At 34.0% G+C, this 23,422-nt stretch overlaps 1 protein-coding gene across 1 annotated transcript; it reads left to right on the top strand.

Annotated features, from left to right (window-relative positions):
- Window positions 1–6,545: 6,545 nt before the first annotated feature.
- On the top strand, window positions 6,546–22,562 carry LOC128159130 (synaptotagmin-7-like). Its single transcript, XM_052822182.1, has 9 exons — window positions 6,546–6,622; window positions 6,729–6,904; window positions 8,215–8,412; window positions 8,552–8,812; window positions 9,056–9,229; window positions 9,754–9,830; window positions 10,708–10,837; window positions 11,076–11,204; window positions 20,068–22,562. The coding sequence occupies exons 2-9, from the start codon at window positions 6,737–6,739 to the stop codon at window positions 20,140–20,142; spliced, it is 1,212 nt and encodes a 403-aa protein (XP_052678142.1). The 5' UTR covers window positions 6,546–6,622; window positions 6,729–6,736; the 3' UTR covers window positions 20,143–22,562.
- Window positions 22,563–23,422: the final 860 nt, after the last annotated feature.

The following is a 23,422-nucleotide window of genomic DNA, read 5'->3' as shown; positions in this document are numbered from 1 at the left end:
GTAAGCAGGCGTCAAATTAAATTCAATGTATTCTATGGAATTAATATTGATAAAAATAGATGCCATTTTAATTGTGATACTGGTACATTGTATATATGATAAGGATGGGGTACGTATTTTTATATCTTATGTCTCAGGTGAAATGATGTGCGGGGATTATTATTGGTATCCACACGCTTTAATCAGTTTTGATAAGTAGAGATTTGCTGTTCCACTAGACAATCTTTAGGTCTGTAAGCAGTAAAATATAAAGCGATGTTATGTTTATTTCATGGTAACCTAAAGCCATTTATTTAAAATAGTTATGTGGTTGGTATGAATTTATTATTAAAAGGAAAATTGTATCGTTGGTAACGTAGGAAAGCTAGCACGCACAAATGAATGTAAATGACATGAAAGCAAGATTTTAAATTCTTTGTCAGATTTCATTCTTTGTTTTCATCGTTTGATAAATAGAACCATTTTAACAAGACCTTGGACTTTCGGTATGACGTACTAGTAACTATCTATTTTTTGCTTCAAAACAAGTAGGAAATGACGCTGGTTTCGAGCGAAACATGCATGGATTGCATGGTCTTAGCTAAAAAAAAAAACCCAGACAAATCTTGTTGGCATGGCTGAGTGGCCAGCAATGAAATAGACAGGCCTACGTCACATTGCTGTTTGACACAACCAAGTACAAGCTCTTGTTAAAACGGTTCTAACACCATGCCATTTTAATTAGTTGGAATTATTAAGATGTAATAAATGAATAATCTTAACAAAATACCCGTGAGTCATTCTAAATATATAACAGAGATTCTACTTATTAATTGTAGACCACGCAATTATTTGTATAGGTACAAAATTTCATGTTGAGATGCAAATGAACTTTTCCAAGAATTCCTTTCCATTGTCCTGGTCATGCGTATTTAAAGCAAAGCGAATTGATGTGTACACTAGCGCTATTTCATGTATATCCATGAAGGGTTTATTTTTTATGTTTATTTCATGATTTGTTAAATTTATATGTGTGCATTATTTCAGTGTCCTATATGGTCGAAAGTATCATGTAACGTTATTGTACGAATATGTATATATGATCTTGTTTGTTTGGTAATGCAGGGCTTTGAGAATTGTAATCTTTACTTCTATTTTTTTCTGAATAATGTAGATTATAGACGTGCATGTCTTTAATACAACCATTTACGGAAAACATAAAATTTAAGATGTGAAACATGGCATTTATATTCGGAAAAAAAAGTAGCTAGTATGTAGATTGTATGTACATTGAGAATGTAACCCGTTGTTGAAAAATCAATAGTTCCATAAAAAATCTTGCAACGGGTTTTTATGAGTCATACGTACACGGATATCGATGTTAAAGAAATTTGAGGTCAAATATTGACGAGGGTCATTGAGAAAAAACGGGACTTTACCTCCAGAAAAATGATCTATTACGCAGAAAAATTAGAATATCTAGACAAGGTCATTTGATGGGTAATTTCGTGTACTTATATGAAATACACACTGCATGTTATTTTCTCATCGAACAATGATTAATGTCTTTGAAAAGCAAACAGATTTTAATATGTTCTGTATATACATGTACGTGTAGAAAGATTTACGAGGTATTTGGTACAATTGCGTTCTCTATCTCGATGTGCATTTGATAGAGGTAATATAAAAGTTAAACCGATGAATAAACCATACATTACAGATGTGTGCTTAAGTTTTGATTGCGTTGGATCGATGAAGTGCTCCCTAAAAAGTTAAAACCAATCTGAATATCCCTTTATTATTATATCTAAGGTAGATATAAACATTCATTTATGGAATGAGTACATTGTAAACTGTAGTTTTGGATCTTCGTAGACTTTTATTTCCGCCCTAAATCAAAATAAAAATTGAAAAAAATTGATATACAAATTTAATTGAAAAAACCTCTTATACACAAGCGCCGTCAGGTACATTTATCAAAATCTATCCATACGCAAAAGCTAGGAGATTCACTGATCGTACTGCTTTAGATGAGAATTCAAGTGGTTTTCCTCGTTAGAACGGACATTGTATGTTTACCTGGCCCGAGCTCGTTTTATTGGACACCTTGTGGTATCATAGTGGATGGAAATACTGTAACATCATAATCAAGGTTTAGGCATTGTTTTACACCGTACAATACTTTTATCAAAAAAGCGATTATTCACATGTGAGGGTTAAAGTGCAAAAGCCATGATTGTTGTACATTTTGCCTTTAGTGGGAATTAGTCTATTCAATATTTACAACATGACAGCCCCAAAAGATTTTGAACTTTCGGATAATGGCTACGCTACAACATAATCAATGAATATTTAATTTCATTAATTGTCTATTTCGAACAACAGAACGTTGCAATTTGAAAGTGTAACATCCCCCTTTCATATGTAACACGTCTGTACCACGTGTGTCACGTGATAAGTACACATTCAGGTTGGTGTGTTCAACGTAAATAGATACGCCACTATCCTTCCATTAGGCAAAATGAAATATAATTCATGAAAAATTAAAGTTCGGATTTAATTTTCTAAAAATTGAATTTGTAAAATATAAATCAGTTGAGCGATGTGACCCACAGGCCTCTTCAATGAAACGTATCATTTATCGATTCAATTCAAATCATCTATATACACATAAATGGCACAAGATGTACAAGTTCTATAAACATATTCACATATATACAAACAGTCTAGCTATATCATTTTTTCTTTGTGAAGAACAGACAATCTCATATATAGAATATTATCATGAATATAGAAATTTTTTTTTTAGAGGTACAGAGTTAGTGTTCGATAATGAATTATACAGAACTGTAGAGTATTTGATTTGACATAATATGTTCTTGCTAAAATTCTTTTCAAAACGAAGATTTGACAATCGCAAGTTCTCGGGCCTATGCGGTGTAAAGAAGAGTAATGACCCCCGTAGAAAAAATGACCGGGGGTCATTTTTCGACGTAAAATAATGACCCCCCCCCCCCCTTGCTGTAGAATAATTTGATTTTTCGGAAGAAAAAAGACCCAGGGGTTATTTTTCTTCATGTTAAACATCAAGAGAAATGACCCCCGTTTAAAAAAGACCCCCGCCCCCGCTGTAAACAAGAATGAGTTCGTGTGATAAAAATCAAGGGGGATATAAACCCCTAAAATGAGCCCGAATCCCTTTTCAACGTTTTTAGAAATAATTTCTTCTTATAATATTCGACCAGTGTTCATTATCGATTTAATATTTATTATAGTTCAGTCCAGTTCATGGTAAAGTATCAAGTACAGTTCAGCAGATTTCTCACAAGTGCAGCGTCATATAGAGAGAAGAGACGTAACTGTTAACAATCAATTTGTGGCATTGTGGGTGTGTTTGTGTGTGTTTGTGTGTGTTTGCTACGGATATAAACAACTAAATACACAGATTTCTTTACAAGTTTGGTGTTTATAAATTCAAAATCAGCTGAATAGAGTGAAAATTTAAGTAATTTTAAAGTCAGATATCTTGGATGCGCGGTAACACACGCGTTATGTAGAGGAGTTTTCTTAATATTTGTAACAAGGGTCTGAGGGCTTCTATCAAATCTAAATGTGTCCATTTAACTCATTAGAACTTTGTAATTTTTTAACTTTTCACAACAATATTGTGGCAAATGGTGGACCGTTATCTCCCTTTTCTTTAAAATGTACTTCAAACGAATTGCAGGGCGGTGCAGGAGACCTATAGGGCTATTATTTCCAGGTCTCAAAGGGCTGTATGATAACCACCAGGTGGTTCCGAGGGGTTTATAATTATCTCCCTTGATTTTGATCGCACGATCTTTACTGCCTACAAAGTTGTCAATGTTCCTACAAACGATTGATGCATTAATAATCATCTTGATATTAATTAACGTATGCCAATGATAAAGTAAAATATATTTCTGTTCGAATACTCTCAGTACTTTGACGAATTCCCTTATTGGCCGTTATAGCTTCTACTTGCTTTATTGGCTGCTGTTAGTGGCTGCTGACTTCAGCATGGTTATAATGCCTAACAATGGAGTAAACTTTTCATAATTTTGGTGTCATTATTAATTCTGGGCGATGCTTTTGCATACCCAGTAGTTTGTAGTAGGGTGAAATCGTCAATGCAAGTATATTTCATGAACAATATCGAGTCTACTCTTTCATCGCCAATAAAAAGAATTTTGTTTTATAGTGTCTTGTATCTCAAAATAATTTCTAATGTGCTGTCACTCTTTTAATATAATGAAATACATGTAAATGGAATTCGTTGTTAAGGTGACACCCATACCCCTATACAATACGTCAGTATCTTGTTATATAACGAAATGGTTTTTTTTTTTTTAATTTTGTAAGATATGCCACTTCCTTCACTTTAAGTTTATTTGAATATGAATATATAATAATTTCTGTTACTTTTTGTAAACTGCAGTAAAAATTACAATATTGTAAAGACTATTTCACAAATAATAAAAAAATTATCCTGAAAAACTTCAATCTATTAGGGGGTCATTATTCTCACCCCTGCGAATGTTATTGTCATTCAAATTTATGACCATATGGTTTTATTTGACCCTTTCAGTTTCGCAGTAAAAATCGTACCTCGTGTATAAAGTCTATTTCACAGTATCTAGGTTCTTGTAGTCAAATATAAAATCTAGAGGTTTATTGATTTTAAACTTTATCTTCATTAATTGGTGAATAAAATGTGTTCTAGAAATAAATGTGACTATACAAAAATTAGTTTTTGTCTGCTGTTGCAGCAACTAACATGCTTAAAAGAGATCCCTCCTGAAGATTAATTTTCGATCCGCGCCTGACCTAGTAATAACATCAATAGTGAAACAGACTATACCATTTTATGCAGAATGGTCCTTGAAATGGCTCGATATACTAAGTTTTAATGCAAAACAGACACCCATTATTTTTTTAAAACATGGTATTGCACACCACAAGCATCAAACATGGCTATGATTTTATCAAGCAACCCAATGTTTATACTTTCAACCACTCTACACGTGGTTGAACACGAACGATAACTCTGTTCTGAATATATTATCGTTTAATATAAATAACTGCTTGATGGTGAAATAAGACATACATCTTGAATGCTTTTCCCGTTTTAACATAAATCAAAGTAGGATATGATATGAAAAACGACCAGTACTTACGTATTTTGAGAATATTATCCGAACACTTATACTTCCGCTCGAAATTTCACAGGAACTGAACATATCTCGGTGAAGTCTCGTGAACTTTCATTCGAGCACCTCTGGATTTATTAAGTACTTAGCAACGATAAAAAAAAACCCATTTCGAACACATTCGCAGGGGTGATTCTACAGGGGTCATTTTTCATCATGTATAGAGGTATAGATGTATATGTGGTTATTTTTTTTTTATGAAAATGGCACTCATTCTTCAGGCAAAAGGGTCATTATTCTTCGCCGAAAAATGAACCCCGTCATTTTCTATGAGGGTCATTATTCTACGTTACACCGGCAAGCTCGGAATAGGAAGGCCCGCGAGAAGTTGCAATTTAAACAACTGGATTTGGTAGCAGACATTTCCTACGTAAGTTTTTTTTCCCTTTTTTTGTTGTTGCTTAAAGTCCTTTTCGAATCGAGGATAGTGCGTTACATTCTAACAAATATTCAATGAAATTTGTCCCCCTTTATTTACATGTATTATTACATAAATTTCAATCTATCACGTGACAATATAAAATGTTCCAGCAACCTCTGTTTGGAGACGGTGGTTGGTTGTTTTAAGTTTTCAATGCGATATGTTTAGATATTCTTCACATACAAACTTTGTTTTAAAAGTTCTGTAAGTGATTCATTTATTAGAGTTTTTGATATCACATTACCCCATTAATTCTGGTAAAAACAAAACAAAAATCACTTTGAACTTTTGCATGGTTAATTATAGGATTATATCCATTTAACAATATAAAAATTTTGGTCCATGCACCCAACTGTGTTAATTACTTATTCCTGTTGTGTTTAAAATCAGCAAAATATATATAAATATGTTTTGTCACAAACGTAAATCATAATCAAGTTCATACTTGGTAGTTTGATTTAATCAGAATAATGAAATTAAAAGAAATTGGGCACACAAGATTGTAATTTTGCAGGAATTATCGACACGAATCAATTTGGATTTCAAAATTTGAATGGGATTTTTCGTATCAAATTTTTATGTGTGTGCATTTAGCTGGAGCAAAGACATTAGATAAGTTTAATTTGCGTTTTACTGGCACAAACACTATTACATTAACTGACAGGGTCAAGTATACAAATTAATTGTGTATGTAAATTACATATCTCAACAATAAAAAAAGAATACTCTATTCGACCAATCTGTGAACCATTAAATATTTTCCGTAAATATCCGGAAAGATATATTTTGCGAGAAATGAATTTCTGTATTTGAATCAAATTTTATTTATTTATATTCTTAAATATTCATTCATATTTATGACTCATACTTGATAGTTTAAGCATTGTCAAACGTTATGAAAAATACATTCTTTTTTTCTATAAAAATCGTGACGTCATTTCGCTAAGGTAAACAAAAATGGCGGAACATCGAGAGGGCTAAAGAAGAAAACGTAATTTTTGGTTTATTTAACGCTAATTTCTTAGATTTTTATGATATCATCCATGCATTACACTCGTCAAATTGATATACTTTGAAATAATGTATGTAATTTTCAGGAGACAAAATGGGACAACAAAACTCAAAGTATAACAGTTCATCCGAAGACCCAGAAAAGGGGGTCATTCCACAAAATACAAGGAAGATTCATGGCTTATCCAGAATTTTAACAGCCAAGGCTGAACACAGAAGAGAAGTGGCCATCCAAGGCTGGGATAAACATGATCAAAACATGGTAATTTAGAGTTCATGCCAACATTTTCAGATGTTCAAAAGTTCCAAAGGTAGGGAGTTCAGGCAATGGCTGAAGGAAGTAGATGCAATGTAAATAGCAGTGTAATAGTTGGAGCTATATGAACTATCGATATTGGCCTTGATCGCTCTGTGGAAGAGCTCCTGGCTTAGAGTTGCATGGGTCCTAGGTTCGATTTCCATTTTAATTGTATTTATAAGCTCATTCCTCTTTCCTACTACAGATGTTGCCGTTGCCTTCCTTGTTCAGGCAACATACCAGGTACTAGAAAGAATAATCTTACCTTGACCAGGTTAAGCTCAGGTCACAGTAAGAATTCGTCCCATATACTTGCAATGTAGCAGCCGCGAAGCAGATCAGCTTCGCGTCGATTTTAAGTCTGTTAAAAATAATCTGCAGGGGAAAAAAACACATTTTTATACATGATTACAAACCTTTTTGAACATGCATATGTAGTTTAGTCCACAAATTATCCATTTAATAAGTAGTACCAAGGCATTTTGTTAAAATACATGTTTGAATTTGCCTGCCATTTTGTCAGAAATCGCACTCGGATTGCCTTGGACTTTTTCATTAACATGGCGACCATAAACAGCCAATTTTCAAACGTGATTTTAAAAGTGGCAGGAATTCCGTTGCAAAAACAGTTAATATGGTAATATGGGATTATAAAAGAGTGACATTGTAAGCATTTGAGACCAATCATATGAAAATTTAGACGAGATACAGCGCAATATAATTTTTTTATTTGCTACGAAGCGAGTATATGGGAAGAATTCTATCGTTAAACCGGGTCCATAGGACATCTCTCATTTTAACGATAAAATATTCTATCTAACCAGGTACATATTTAACTGATAAGTAAACTTGTAATGTGTCTTTGGAGTTGAAGACTATTTAAGAGGAATGTAGTAATTGGGGCTCTATAGACCGTGAATATTGGCATGCTGGATAGCTCAGTTTTAGAGCTTTTGACTAGTGCTGCCACTTGCCAGGATCTTGAGTATTTACATTTTCAATCCTTTTTTCCTACTTCAGCAGTTTGAAAAGGCATGCAAATAAAGAATGTAAATTCAGGAATAAACATGATTACATTGGAGAATGTTTCTCTTTATAATCAACATTAGGCTATTTGCACACTTTTTCATAGATAGTTAATGATAAACATTAATACTTGTAAAAACATTTTGTGCCTGCAATGAACAAAATCATCGATCTTTTTTAAAATTTAAGTATTAAGGAAATGTCAGAAAAATCTTAATTTAACAAAGTATGTTTTGGATTTTTTTCAGAGAAATATGCAAATGTTAAAGGGAATGTTCAAACAACTCGACCCCTCAGTGATGAGAGCAGTTGGAGAGGTCAGGGGTGAAGTGCAGCTATCCTACAAGTATGACTTCAAACGCCATCTGCTGTTGGTCAAAGTCATCAAGTGCAGAGAACTGAGAAGCAAAGATTTACGATCCAAAATGTCTGACCCTTATGTAAAGGTATTGTATATATCAATGAAAAAGCAATTTAAATTTCTATTCAGAGCGAAGTGGTTACAATGGTAACAATAAAAGAAGAGAATACTTTGTAATTATTAGAATAAGACTAAAATGCAGATGTATTATTTTTCCTTTGTAGTTGACACTTATGCCTGACAATGAAGGCATGGGGGAGAGAAGGACAGCCGTGGTCAGACAGTCTAATGACCCAGTGTTTGACGAGATCTTCGCCTTCCCTGTGGAGGAGACGTCACTCACTGACCTCAAGATGGTGGTCCAAGTGATGGATGCTGACATAATGGGGCAGGACGACTTTATTGGGGAAGTCATTGTGGAGATGACCTCATTCAATTTCAGGGACACACCATTTCATACTGCATGGTACTCCCTAAACATGGAGGTATGACCAAAGTGTTAATATGATTTCAAAAATTTCAGGACAATTGGGTGATTTCTTATTTTTGTTACTGATAATCTCACTATTAAATACCAGTATCTAAAAAAAAATAATTTTTTAAAAAGAATAATCACAGTCAAATGTCACAGCTTTACTATTTCCTATCTAATTGATATCTCCTTGAGATTTATATGCTGTTTACTCATATTTTCTCTATAAACTGACTTTGTGATTATGTTTTTCTAGACTGACCTTAATGTGGCGGGAGAGCTGGAGATTTCGGCAGATTTCCAGCTTCCCTCCAGCCTCTTTGTGACAGTTCACCGGGCCACGGGTCTGAGTGCTCGGGACGAGGGTAAATCTGCCGACCCCTTCGTTAAACTGACAGTAACAGGGACATCCTCCATGTTTCAAACACAGGTATGCCTAACGTTATCCAACAAAATCATGTCCCTGTCTTCATGTTATCTATCAGAATTGCATCATAACAGATAAATAACAGTGTGGTATTATTAAAACTGCTTAAGAAATCTTTTATTCTGTGAAAACTTTATTTGTTTAGAGATTTATAAATGATATTAAGCTTGAAAGTAGTGACTTGTGTGTGGAAAGAAATATTCATGATGATAAGGTTCCCAAGAACGTACTTGTGTGTTTTGTTGCTCACAATTTGAAATTGGTTTACAGAACATCCGAAATATTTTAATTTTGGAAAGTTTTCAAAATTGTCTCCGTTCAACTATATACATTGTGTGAACTTGTAGATGTACATGTATTATGTTTCCCATTTCAAATATGTCATTTAATTACATGTATGACGACACAGCAATGATGTTCTCTTTTTCTGAACTTGTTCATAAGATTGAAAATTAGTCAATTGCTGGTACTTTAACTAATGGTTAGTATGAAGTAATTAAACATTCTCAAAAACAATGTACATGCAGGTGGTGAGGGATAGCCTGAACCCAGAGTGGACCGAGAAATTCGAGTTTGATGTGACACAGGAAGAGCTCGGCAACAGGTAGGGAGATAGATGGAGTTCACTGTGAACCCTGTAATATAAACTCAGAACTCAGTATTAACTCTGAACTCAGTAATGTAAACTCTAAACTCAATAATGTAAACTCTGAACTCAACAACTGAAACAGAAAAAAGTTATGGAATAGAATACAAGTTACTCTACAGGAGCAAAATTTCAAATAAAGAACTATATATGATAAGAGTTAAATTTGGCCCCCATAATTCGCCATTTTTTAAGTGTTTCGGGTACAATAAAATGTTAACTAATATTTTAGAAGAGTTGATATAAAATATATTTTTTATCTAATTATTTGATTTCTTTGCACTCAATGGCAGTATATGACGTCAGAAGTGACGCCATTTCTATAATTCAATCAAAATTAGCCAAAAATCGACATTTTTCTTATCTATTTACGAATGGGAAAATATAGAGCGCATGTTTGAACAAGGAAAATTTTTTTGTCACTTATTATTCTTGGCTAGATACATCTCTGATTAAAATATTTTATTTGTTCAAGAATGCGCTCTATGTTTTCGGAAGGAAAAACTGCTTGAAAACAAGCTGGTTTACGCTAAATATGCAAAAATGGCGGGAAAAGGTTGTCTTTACAATGTCATATTTCTAAATTGTGGGCACTTGAACCAAAATGAATATTATGTAAACACATCACATACATATCTGTACTAAGAAAACAAAGAATGATAGTAAAATGATGATGTTCATTTTAGGGGGCCATTTTAGGCCCTTATCATATTTAGTCCTTTCTATGTTATTTTTGAAGTTCATTGTGGAAATGTTACACAATAAGCTATTTAGACCTTTAGATCTTACAATTAGCATGTTGCAAAATGTTGATATGTCGTACTGCGTTATTCAGGTACCTGATTCTCCACATGATTGATCAGGACAGGGTCACCAGTAACGACTCCCTGGGTCAGGTGGTCATTGACCTTCGAACTTTTGACCCAGAAAAACGTCTTCACCAAACTTACCCTCTTGCTGACTTGGTAAGATTTCAAATTAATTTCTAAATGAAGAAACAAAGAATGAGTTAAGTTTAGTGGTGGTGAGCATGCATTGTGATAATCTAGCTAAAATTAGGAGTTTGTAATGGAGTTATAAATTTTGGATGTGATGTAATAATTTTCATGATCTTTCCTAAGATAATAATCATGTAACTACATTGAAAAACAAGGGGAAGTTTCTTCCTCCATTATATATTTTACCCTTCATTGTCTCCCTCAGAGAAACACCGAGCTGCTGAGGACTAAGTGGGGCCAGCACGCCACCGCTCAGGAATTCAAGGAGGCTCTCATTGCCCATGCCGCCTCCAAACACCCCTCCTTCCTGTTCACTGAGCATTCTGGGAAAAAGGTGAGACATTATTCTGAAAGTAAATTTTGAAGAAAAATACACATGTACTGTGGATTCATTAATTTTCATCGGGGTCAATATTGTGGATTGTCAATATTTTACAGGTTGTTTTGGGTGTAATTTTACGAATTCACTTGTTTAATAAATTGAATTATTTATGTGTTCTATAAATTCATTGATGATATAAATTTGTGATGGGGGGGGGGGGGGGGGCAAGAAACCCACGGAAATTGAGATAAAGGTTGCTCAACATATTCAGTATTTATTTTTCTCCAATTGATGAATGTTATGCTACTGCAGTTATCTATAAAACAAATCATGGTGAAATGTTTTGACATCTTTTGTAAAACATTATTTTTTGGAGTATCATGAAAGAAAACGAAATTTTAATATGTCAGGCATGAGACACAAAATTAATGTAAAAAAATGTTTAACCATCTAATTCTTAAAGGGGCATGGTCACGATTTTGATCAAAAATTATTTTCCCGATTTTGTTGTTTACAATGCTTCAGTAAGGCATTGTTAATAGGCAACCAAAATTTAAGTGTTATTCGTTGAGTTATAAGTGAGTTACAGAGCTTACAATTCTTTGCTATGTAAACAAAGCATTTGTTTACATTTTGAACGTTGAAGTGAAAACTCCAGTTTTAGACCGAAATGAATGTGGTTAACGTTAAGATCTGTTTATTTATGCTTAAAATGAATAATATGATGGAAAAATCAGCTTGGAAAAAAACTTTTACCGGTATATTGAACTAATGTAAACAATAACAGGGCACGAGACTTGTTTACATGACAAAGAATTGTGAGTCATGTATCTTGCTTATAACTTCACTACTGGTTCTCCAATTTCATTTGGTCATTGGAAATGCATTCCTAAAGCATTGTAAATAATAAAAACAGGAAAAAAGAAATTGACCAAAATCGTGATCATACCCCTTTAAAATAAGTAATGGACATTGGACACTCCAAAACATTCTTATTGTAAATTGTGAAAACGGTTTGTTCAGGTTTTATTATTGCTGAAACACATAATTATATACCTGGTATTTATTATTATGTTTTGCTTTTAAGTCATATTTTTAATGCATTCACCCAATATCTACACTGCTACAGTTATGTTGAAATTCAATGCAAAATGTAAACAAGGTATTGCCCAAATAATAATCTACAAGCATATTCATTTATGCATGATTTATAAGCATACACCTATTCAACTGAAGATAAAATTTGTTAATCAGACGTGATGTATGTAAGGGTTGTCTTTCTTACCCCCTGAAAACTGGCACTTGACCAGCGAACTGCAATAATTATGGTATCTCGATAGATGGTTAAAAAAGATATACAATATATATAAATAGTTTGAAAATACCAAATAATGGTACTTTACATGTAATTTTAACGGTTAAAGTCTCACGATAAATTTTATCTCTCAATTTCCGCGTTCTCCAATGAAACAGGTGCCCGTACAATGGTACATCCGTACTGTGTACGGACATTTGTGTTAGACAGACAAGTGGGAAACATTTAGAACAGATGCAAAGACCTGTTATCTATTTTGTCAATGAAATTAAAGTCAAGTCAAATCTAAACGAATATTCTGAAATTATTTGATATATTTATTATCCTGAGAGAGAGAGAGAGAGAGAGAGAGAGAGAGAGAGAGAGAGAGAGAGAGAGAGAGAGAGAGAGAGAGAGAGAGAGAGAGAGTAGCAAAATGTAATTGGGCTATTCGTTTAAGAATACCCAATTTTTTTTTATTACAACAGGATAGGAATTATTGTTGTTATTTTACGCCCTGGAAGAATTGATTTATGTTCACTTGTTTGAGATTTTGTTCAAAATTTTACAACTTGCAAACCATTCCAAATTTCAAATGGTTTGTTTTCGCAATTTTAAGGCAATATGAACACCAACTGTCATGTCGGAATTTCTTACTGTAGAATTTTAAATAACTATTTAAATGACCAACCAGATATGGTTTACGAACTTCTGATAGTCATGTTTTTTTCGTTGGAAAAGCTAGTTAGAATCCCTAGCTATTAAAGCATATTTACATTATTGTCGTCCTGTACAAAAATTGGTTTGCTATACAATCCATTATGCCGACAATTTTATCATCATAAAATTTTACGTTTTGTTTTCATATTATTAGCCATAAAGGTTTAAGTTGCACGTAGAATCATCGTATTTGCATGCTTTGATAGCAAATTAAAATTCTCAGAAATACAGCTTAGAATAAAAATTACATTACCGATACCAGCGTTTACATATTAACTAATGTTTTATATTCAATACAATAAAATTTTAAAACAAATTGTGTATCGATAAAGTAAATTCAATTTGCCATCAGATATTAAGAATACATCAATAAGTCCGAACATTCACAATGAAATTACTTTCACGTCTTATTGATAGAATTGAGCAGAGCGTCATTATCAAAAAAGGAACGTGGTTAAATTACTAGCTCCACCGTCACCAAAATTTCAGATAACTCAACTCATTCCTCAACTCAATTCCTTTTTAAAGAAAAGTGCATAAATTTGAGGTTAATACTCAGACGTGAGGCTGGGTATTAACTTGAGGGAGGTTGGTGACGGTGGGGCCAGATAACCCCCCCCCCATCTCCCCGTTATTCCTTTTTATTTAAATCGATATACAAAGAATTTGATATGTAAAACAAAATACTGAACGCAGTACCAGGAAAATTATTTGATTTCAAAGCAAAATTTTTAGTCGCTTGATACATATCCCCCCCCCTGCAATTTCAGATTTGCTTTGGCAGGCTTTTTATATCATATTTAACACAGCATACTTATTTGCAATATGAAGCAAATGCTATTTATTTTTGCTGCATCGAAATTTTTTGGTTTAGAAATTATAAGGGTCATCCTGTTGAATATTTTTGTCTGTTTTAAATACAATCGAATTGAAATGTGTAATGATCGAATGATTGAATTCAAGGTCATGATTTCCTGTTCTTAAAAAAGTCTAAAGATAGGCTCTACTTCGTCTACTTGTGAACCACCTCGGGTGACAGAATTTCCTCTGATCAAGTGGCTCTTGACTTCCAAGCACGGAGAGACTCGGGAACACGGCAAAGCGCTTCCCTTCGGTATCGCAACTTGTCATCAGAAGTATTTTTCAGAGTAACTGTAAAAAAACGAGGAACAAGTGATTGTTTTTTCCGCATTGTTGGCCAATCGTATCACTTGAACCCGGTTTTACAATTTCATTGGTTACGGTCTTTCGTGTATCTTTTTTAAAGATAGATGTTTCTATATTTCTATAGATTCGTTAGAAGATATCGCGTTAATTAATCCATCTTTTCACAGAAAAATGACGATGATGGTATAGCACCATTCTCACGCCTCCTTCCCCAGTATGAGGTGTTCAGTTTTTCTTTGTCAAAAATAGGGACACAAGAAGTTCGATGATTTCTCAATCTGCATTCGAAATTCACAATAAAATTGTTTGAAATATCAATGTACATGTACTTTGCCCATTTATTAAAAAAAAATAGTCACATTTTTTTCTCGCTCAGAGCCAGATGAACCGGAAAACGAATCAAAAATATTACTATTTTGATATTCAATTTCACGTTTTAATTTCATCAATTTGGAATTTCCTGTAGCTTTAAATGGAGTGTTTAATTACTGTTTTAATCAATAACAAAAAAAGAGATAAACTGTTAGACTTGCTGCTTGCTCTTCATACAGAAATGTACACCTGTACGTATACATGGACAGCAAACCTTCGTTACCTGCTGAACACACACATACTACACGTAATACACCTGAAGCGCGAACATGTGTTATTAATCGTGCCCATTTTTCTCCCCTTCAACCCCCTCCCCTCCCTTTCTTCGTGAATTTGATTCGTTGTCGTTTTGACCGTATTTCGATGAGTTCTTATTGTTCCTGTTTACATATGGTGTCCTACGTGTACTTATTTGAGAGACGCTGTCCGTATTCTAGTTGTGTCTGTTCGAGACATTTTATTGGGGGATTATTTCAGGGGGTTTCGTCTATTTTTTTTTTGGAGTTTCCTACACAGATAAATGAGGGTACGTGTATTTTGCGGCATTGAAGTGTTTGGCGGGGAATTATGATAAGGGGTCGGCCTGATTGATGTGGTTTTGTGTCGGTGATGAGGCCCACTGTAACGGTTCCTCACCCCTCCTGCCCTGACCCCACGTGACCTGACCGTGTTCCGAGAGCTGGAATCAAGGACCGGACGCTAATTCCTGATTACCAGATTATTTCAAGTCCCCGCGTCCGTCCGCATGTAATTATAACCCCTCCGTAATCGGATAATCACTTTAAATTAATTTTATTTCATCGATTACCTATATTTGTTTAGTTTTAAGTCCAATTTATTCACTTTGTTTAACGAATGTTTTTTAGAAAGCGCATGTAACATTTATATTTGATTTTTCAGTCTTTGATGTGTTACAAGTTTACATGATATTGTTTAATGCTTAATATTTGCTTTTGATTACATTTTAACTTTTTTTACCTAAATCAATATACACGTGAAGTCATGTAGCTATTGTTTTTGAATTTACAAAGTAAAACCTGACCTCACAAAGTTTTAGTACTTTGTTTCGTGTTTTATGTGTTAGTTGTGGGTATTTTCTGATTATAAGTAATTTACTTTTAGAAGTTTACAATAAAAATACTTAAGAATTTTAGAATAAAGATAAATCATTTTCAATTTTTGGCCGGGAGGAGGGGTGGGGCACATGTTTGCAATTTTTGAGAGAAATTCCTAAATGAAAAATTACACATGCAAAATAATCCATACATACATATGAACGTGCAGCAGTTTGGGAAATCATGTGATTACGTATAACTTGTATACCATTAACATATTTACAATATCTATGTAGTCAGAATAATAGCTAATTCAAATATGAAAATGATATCATACTGTTTACGAGTATTTCACCAGTTTACTTAAACCTCAAGACATTTTATCTTTTTTTTTTTTTTGAAAGCATGATTAGACATTCACTTTTCACTTATTGTTTTGTCTCCAGCGGACATTAACCAGATAAATGTGTTTTTGTTAGCAACATGAAATATTTGTTAAGTATTGAGATATTATTTAAAAAAAATCAAATTTCTTTCTTCTTTATAAAATATTACATTTAAAATATATTAAGAATACGAGGTAGAAGGTATAAACGTATGCGGGGGAAAATAAATGACATATAAATAATATACAATGATAAACAATTTGTTTTATTGAAATACTTTCAAAAAATGTTTATTAAAAGGGACAATAAAAAAATCAACAGAGTCAATAAAATTGAAAACCCCACGGCATGAAGTCTAAGCAGACTGAAACAGTGAATTTTTCTCTGTAAACCGTAAATGAACATGGTCTGCAAAATAGATAAATGAAAAGAGAGAATACAGTTGAAAAATGAGGTTTGTTTTATAAGATTATGGTCAATGTTTTGAAGTAGACCTTATAACGAACGTGTAGCACACGGGCATGTGAGGACAGATATATCAATTAGAGGCGTATATTTAGAAACGGCAATGACATAATTGAAACACTACAATAGAAAGTTGTAATTTTACCATTGTTAAGGCTTATCAGATTGAACGAGTCACATGAGTGATTGGTTTAAAGTGCAGACTCTTCAGCGATATTGGTTCCTGCTCGACTCGCAGACAATTTGATCTGTAGGTACAGATAGACACAAAAAATCTAAAATAGAACCATTTGGAAAAAAATGTCAAATTGTCCTCAAATCCACGTTCATATGCTATTGTTTTGTATAGGCGATACTGAAATAAAGGAACAAACCGTTTGTTTATGTTATTTCATATAAGTACGTGGAAGTATGAACGAGAGAGAGAGAGAGAGAGAGAGAGAGAGAGAGAGAGATTACTTCACGCAATTTTTTCAACCGATGTACATTTTTTAAGCACGTTGAAACAAAAGCATCGAACTTTGAAACAGGAAAGGTAATATCTAAACACTTAGTCATTTTTACTTCCACAAAGTAAAAAAAAAAATCCTTTATTCCGGATCGGAATAACCTGTTAGAGGATTAAGATATAAGGTTTCGAATGCATTGTGCCTAGAAAAGGCGCAGCAATTTATTCTCTGCAACCAGACACCTAAAGCTTTAGTTGTTCAGAGCTCGTAAAAAAACCTCCTTCTAAAAAATGCAACATATTGTTTTTCTTTAACTGCTATAAAATTGTTTAATGACTTTTCGAAACAACTGTCAGAGCTAGAAAAGATGAAATGTCTGGAGTCACACCGGCGTCGTTGATTTAAGCGGCCTATCTGGTCTGTCGGGTAGGGTCGGCTTTGTGAGCCGGGGTGGGGACACAATGGTCTACATTGGACTCCAGTGACTCGTGGTAGAGCTGTAAGCAATGAAGGGTAGATGTGTCAACTTAACGAAGCGAACCGGCGGGGATACGTTACTACGCTCTCTTTTATCGCCACGAGTCTTTGTATGGCTCGAATTAAGAGACTGAAAATGAGCTACCCAAATTTTTTTTGTCCTTCAGAATTTAACTTCAAAATGCCGACCGCAACCAACTGAGGTGAGGAGAAGGCAATTTGTTAAGTCAAATACACATAGTTGGTCAATGAAGCACCCACTCTGACCACAGAATTCACCCTGGGGGCACGGGATGTATTCACGGTAGTGACTAAAGCTAGTCTACCCGGAGACAAGACTTTGATTCGATATGGAAAGTTGAAATAGATAGATTTGACTAATGTCCGCATTGTGTTTTAATTACCTCGACATTAAAATAAACAGATATTAGTCACCCGACAGGAATTTAGATTTCCTCATTATTAGACAATAAGTGACGGAATAACGAGCGGCGATTGGTACAAATCAGTCCGCGGGATTCCAACCCCGACCAAGGTTTTTAAAAAGAACAAATTATAATCATATGTTGTATATTTATATTGACGGTTAAATATGTAATAAAACACTCTGATACCAATCTTTAAATATTGTTCCTAACACCATATGCCTTAACTTTGAATTAAAAAAAACAACCCAAAATTGTAAAATAATTTTAGCATATTATGCATATTTGACTGCACTTTTGATTTTCAAACATTTTTAATTTCTAAATGATAAATTCATTTATTGGAGGTGGTTAATTTTTTTTCTAACCAAATGTAACTATGATAAACTATTTTCGCTCAGTGTTTTTTGGTATTCATGTGAAAAATGTCTCTACAAGGAAAAAAAAAAGAACCCGCAGAATTTTATTAATTCAATTCTACACTTCACTAACAATTTAACAGATTATGAGGGCAACACAGGTTGACTGTTTGTTTTGGTTGTTATATAGATGTCTATCGTTCGCATGTTTGTCCTTGGTTCTATACATATTGTGTGAACTCGTGTCTTTTTAGAATAGAGAAAGTATTTTTGGATTAGAGATTAAGCACGCATTATATAAGTAATGCATTAGGACTAATCCACCCCTTAGTCGTCCATGCAGAGAGCGATACCTATTATTCGACCTTTTTCCGCCGGTTAAACAATCGCACCTCGCTATTGTCTTTGCCATACTTTTGTTGTCATGAAAGGAATTTCAAAGTCAGAATACGGGACTTTTTGACTTTACTTTCGGTATATATATATAATGCACTGTGGAATATTTAATTTAGAATATTGCAAAATGAAAAACAATATCCTGGTTGGTCTGAAAATTTTTAAATTTTGAGTTTTGTTTCAAGGTTAATGAGAATTGAGGGTTTGTGGGTGGTCTGGGGCAAATAATTCACGTACCTTGGACTGCATGCTTGTCAGCCTCGTTATCAAAATGCTGGTTGAATTTTTATAATCATAGTTGTATTTCTGCAAATGCACACTTTTATGTTCTTAATGTTCACCAATTATTATTTTTGTTAAATATAAATGAATACGGTTAACTTTTTTTGAATCTGAAGAGAGAGAGAGAGAGAGAGAGAGAGAGAGAGAGAGAGAGAGAGAGATTGCTATAATTCAAACTTTGACTTTTATTGCTGCAAATATTTGAAGTTTGCAAGAAAGGTGAATCTAATTGCTTCTAATTAATTACGAACATTGAAACTGATAGCTCAAAAAGCTGATGATAATTTCTAAGAGGCAGATAATTTCAGTAATTTTGTGTTAGGTATTCCCCATTCTGTGGCTTTGTGTTTTGTTTTATGGAACCGTTTAAAACGAGCTCTTCGACGTGTGATTAAAATTAATCATTTTCCTTTTTCACCGTCCTCTGTATAGACAGTGGTAGTTACTGCGCAGCGATTACATCAGGTGTCGGGAATTAATTCACTCCGTGTTAATCGGGTCCGGGGCGGTCTTTTGTCCCCAAGTTATTTATTTGAGTCTGTTTTTAACTGATAAAGACAGGATAGTCAATGCAGCCTGTGATTGCAGCATCCGTGTCAATAGGTTTCACAATATCGCCAATTTTATGAGGGTTGTCAAGATAGCAGGTTCTTTTATTTATAGCATTTTCCCGTAATAATTGTTTCACTTTTTTTTCATACCCACATATTCTTGGAAAAAGACGAGTTGGGTATTTTTTTTATGCTATCACTATTATTTTTCAAATTTAAAAAAATGAGTGAAAATTAAAAATCTTAATTATGATCGGAAAACATGTTTTTGAAGATATCGATTGTTTGTGGAATGACATGAATAATACGGGGAAATAAATGTGATTTGTGGTCGAGGTATTTGTTCTAATGAGGCAGGGACCGGGGCTAACTGGTCGTCCATAGCAGGCCCCGATACGGGACGACGATAAGGCAATTTATTGTCATTTATTGTCACACAGATCAAATAGCCCAGACTCAATATTTTTCTTTCATCAGGTGGTCAACGTCAGCTGTAGAAAAGCAGGTGCCCGCGGCAGGATACGCATCATTGACGGGATTCCGGTCAAATGACGCCTGCGCAGCCAGCCATCCGTGTCTTTTCCGGTGACGCGCCTTGCCTCTATGGCTGAGATGACTCCTCTGTTTTTCCTCGCTGTGATATACTAGCCAGTATTTATAGTGTAAACAACAGAACTTTGATACATGTATTTATCCTTAACCAGAGTTAACCACATTCGTGTGCTGATGTTATGTTTATTCTCTAATGGTATCCGTCCGAAATTTTTATTTTATTTCCATTCTAGATCTGTATCAACATTTATTCATTATAACATGTAACTACGGACGATGTTTTCATTAACGTATCTGTTTCAAAAGGTGTTAAATATTTTAACTGGACTGAAATGATGGGCACATAGATAGGTGTATGGTATTGTTCCGTCCTTGTTAAAGAGATTGTTTTTTGTTGTTGTTGGGATTTTGATTGAAGATACATGCATGCAGCTTTTGATTATGCGATCTTCCACAAAATTCACTGTTTTATGAAGAAAACACTATTTTGTTTACGAACACCTTTTAACGTTTCATTCTTTTTTTTTTATAGCTTAGCGACATTATGTTGTTGTATAGGTTTATTATTATATTTTTTAATTTTTGAATTCTAGTAGGGTTACTTTTTTGGTATACAAAATAACAGTATTGATCGTGGATGGGCTATTATATGTCTCTCTGTATGATCAGCGAGTTTATATGTAGGCGTTCAAGTATCGGTATATAATTCATAAGTATTTCTTCATCGTTTTTGTTTTATTACATTTGCTCTGTACGTACCGATAAGAAACTTTAATGTCTTCATTTTCACTTTTCCTCCCGATTACCGTCTTCCTGCGTTTGATGGAATAGATGTACCACGAGCCTGATCAATAATTTACAGATAACTTCTTCTGCTTCAACTTTATCCAGCTCGAAATCTGCTTTAATTTGTTATTTTACGACTTTTAAGGTTTCATCCGTTATGCTTATGTTAATATACTGATCCTATCATCGGCTGTACCCGTCTTTCTTCGGAAGAGGTTAAATAATGCGAGATTTGACGCGATGATAATTTTTACAATTGATGAACAAAGTAGCAAAACGCTGATAATTAAAGTTTGCTCGCTCAAAACAGGTCATAATCTTTAAACTGAAAAAAGAAAATTTAATTGATTATCTGCTGAAATTATTTAAAATGCATCTTCGCAGACATGTTTAAATCTCAGATTGGTGCGAGGTCCACATTAAAATTCATTGCAATTAAGTTTGTCTACTGACATGCGTTTGATGAAACTGAATCCTTTGAACGCGTTTTATGATTTTCTTAACGTATTTTATATAAATTGAATAGGTTGTATTCGGTATGGACAAGGGAAGCCCTCTCTTTGACTCTGTGTACGGCGTTGATCGCTAGGTTTCCCGATAATCTAATTAGATGTTAGTGTTTCCAGACGCTGGCCGGAGGCCGCCATTAACGTCCTTATATAACAATGCCGTCATACAGGGAGACGTTTTATCACTATTCACATATGTTTAATATTTCAACCTATAGATATCGAAATGAAAATTGAATTGATATCTCTTTTTATGTTGCTGTTAAAGTTAATTTTATTTCTGTTCACTGAAGTATAACCAAATGACGGGATTATGTGAATATAAGAGTTGTTATAAAAGTTTTCTTATGCTAACTGAAATGTGGAATTTTATGCATTATGAAACATTAAGTTTAAATAAGATGTCAGCAATATTTAGAAAAATTGCGGCATATATTTTTTTAAAAGTTTGCTTGAGTTTTTTATGTTCATTTTCGGTACGAAGGAATGTTTAGTTGGTAACATTTTCCTATCAGATTTCTCAATTTTTATTTGGTCTTGATGACAGCCACTTGAGGACTCCAATGTCTGGATCCAAGCTCGGGCCGCCTGCACTTTTTAATGCTTTTTCCAAGACTTGATATTTTGTTCCTTATCTCCGATAACGGCGATCACTATCTTACAGGGTGCTTTTTTGTGAAGTTTTCTGCATTTTGGCACTCTGGTGTATAAAGTCTTAGTTCTTTATCTGATCGAGTCTAATCTTTAGGTTATGATATGATATCGCTAGAATCTCGATCAAATCTCGCCACATTTTAATCTGTGCTGTGCCCACTGGGACCAGATGCAAATGACTAACCCTGCTTGTGTCTACACTGACCCGGACAGTAAAATATATTAGTTTTTTTCTGGTAGACTCGATATGATTTTAACATATTTTACAGCTTTGTTAGATCACGTTTGTTCCACTACTATAGATATCGGACCATACTTAATGCAGTAGATCTGCAAACCTTTACAACTTTGTTCCGTAGTAAAGCATATACAAGCAGCTGGTCTGTATTGATACAATATGTACATTGTAATATATTCTGTTTATTAATGTTTTATAGCTTCATGCAATAAAATTATTTAATTGAATCTGTACACATGTATGTGTTTGTTTCTTTTGACCTTATCACAGTTCTTTTGAAATTTGGCTGAAAATTTAAATGATTGTAGAAATTTTGTTTTTAGATTTACGCAAATGTATGGGAATTATAAAATAGTATCTATCGTCGTCAAACCAACAACCAGAAAAAGAGGCAAAATCAAGCATAGAAAATATAATGAAACCATTGAAAAATAAAACTCTTCAACCAACGCACAGACCAAAAAATTGTTCCGAAAGGAGAGTTCCATGTTGGGTCCATGTCGTCTCGGGAAAGCCGCAGCCATGACGTAATCACCCCCTCCCCCGTGAGTCTGGGTGTCCCACTATCCTACATTCCTAGTGTCCTTGTAGCACCAGTCTGTCTGACCCGATTCCAACAAGACAGATGTCGATCCCTGAGAGGTTTTGCAGCGTTGTTAACTCTGTAAATTCTCAACTAGATGACAGGACCCAAACACTAACCTGTGAACACATACATCCCGAGAGGTGTCTGTTGTCGAAATATTTTAATTGCAAACAATAGTTTTTTATTCAATGTTTACAAGTTTGCAATGTATACTAGTATTATGCAGATGGTTTCAAGCTGGAAAGAAACCCTCGTACGACTTTTCAAAAAAGCGGCCAAGATGTGTTTTATTATTTATATGGAATAAGAAAATATATAAGTGTTGTTTTCAATTAAATGATAATGAATGCAGTAAAGTTCTGATGCCTTCCAAAATCTAACATTTAGCCGAATATACTATAAGTTCTTACTGTACTGGGCTCTGACGGGGAGTTCAAATCGTTTAGCAGAGCAGAACTTCTCGGGGTTGTTGGGTAAACTCTGGGGCCAAGTCTTGGTTAGCTTTTC

This window comes from Crassostrea angulata, chromosome 8, assembly GCF_025612915.1.
Source record: "Crassostrea angulata isolate pt1a10 chromosome 8, ASM2561291v2, whole genome shotgun sequence".
In the NCBI taxonomy this organism is placed as follows: Eukaryota; Metazoa; Mollusca; class Bivalvia; order Ostreida; family Ostreidae; genus Magallana; species Magallana angulata.
This window is presented reverse-complemented; position numbering and strand designations above follow the sequence as displayed.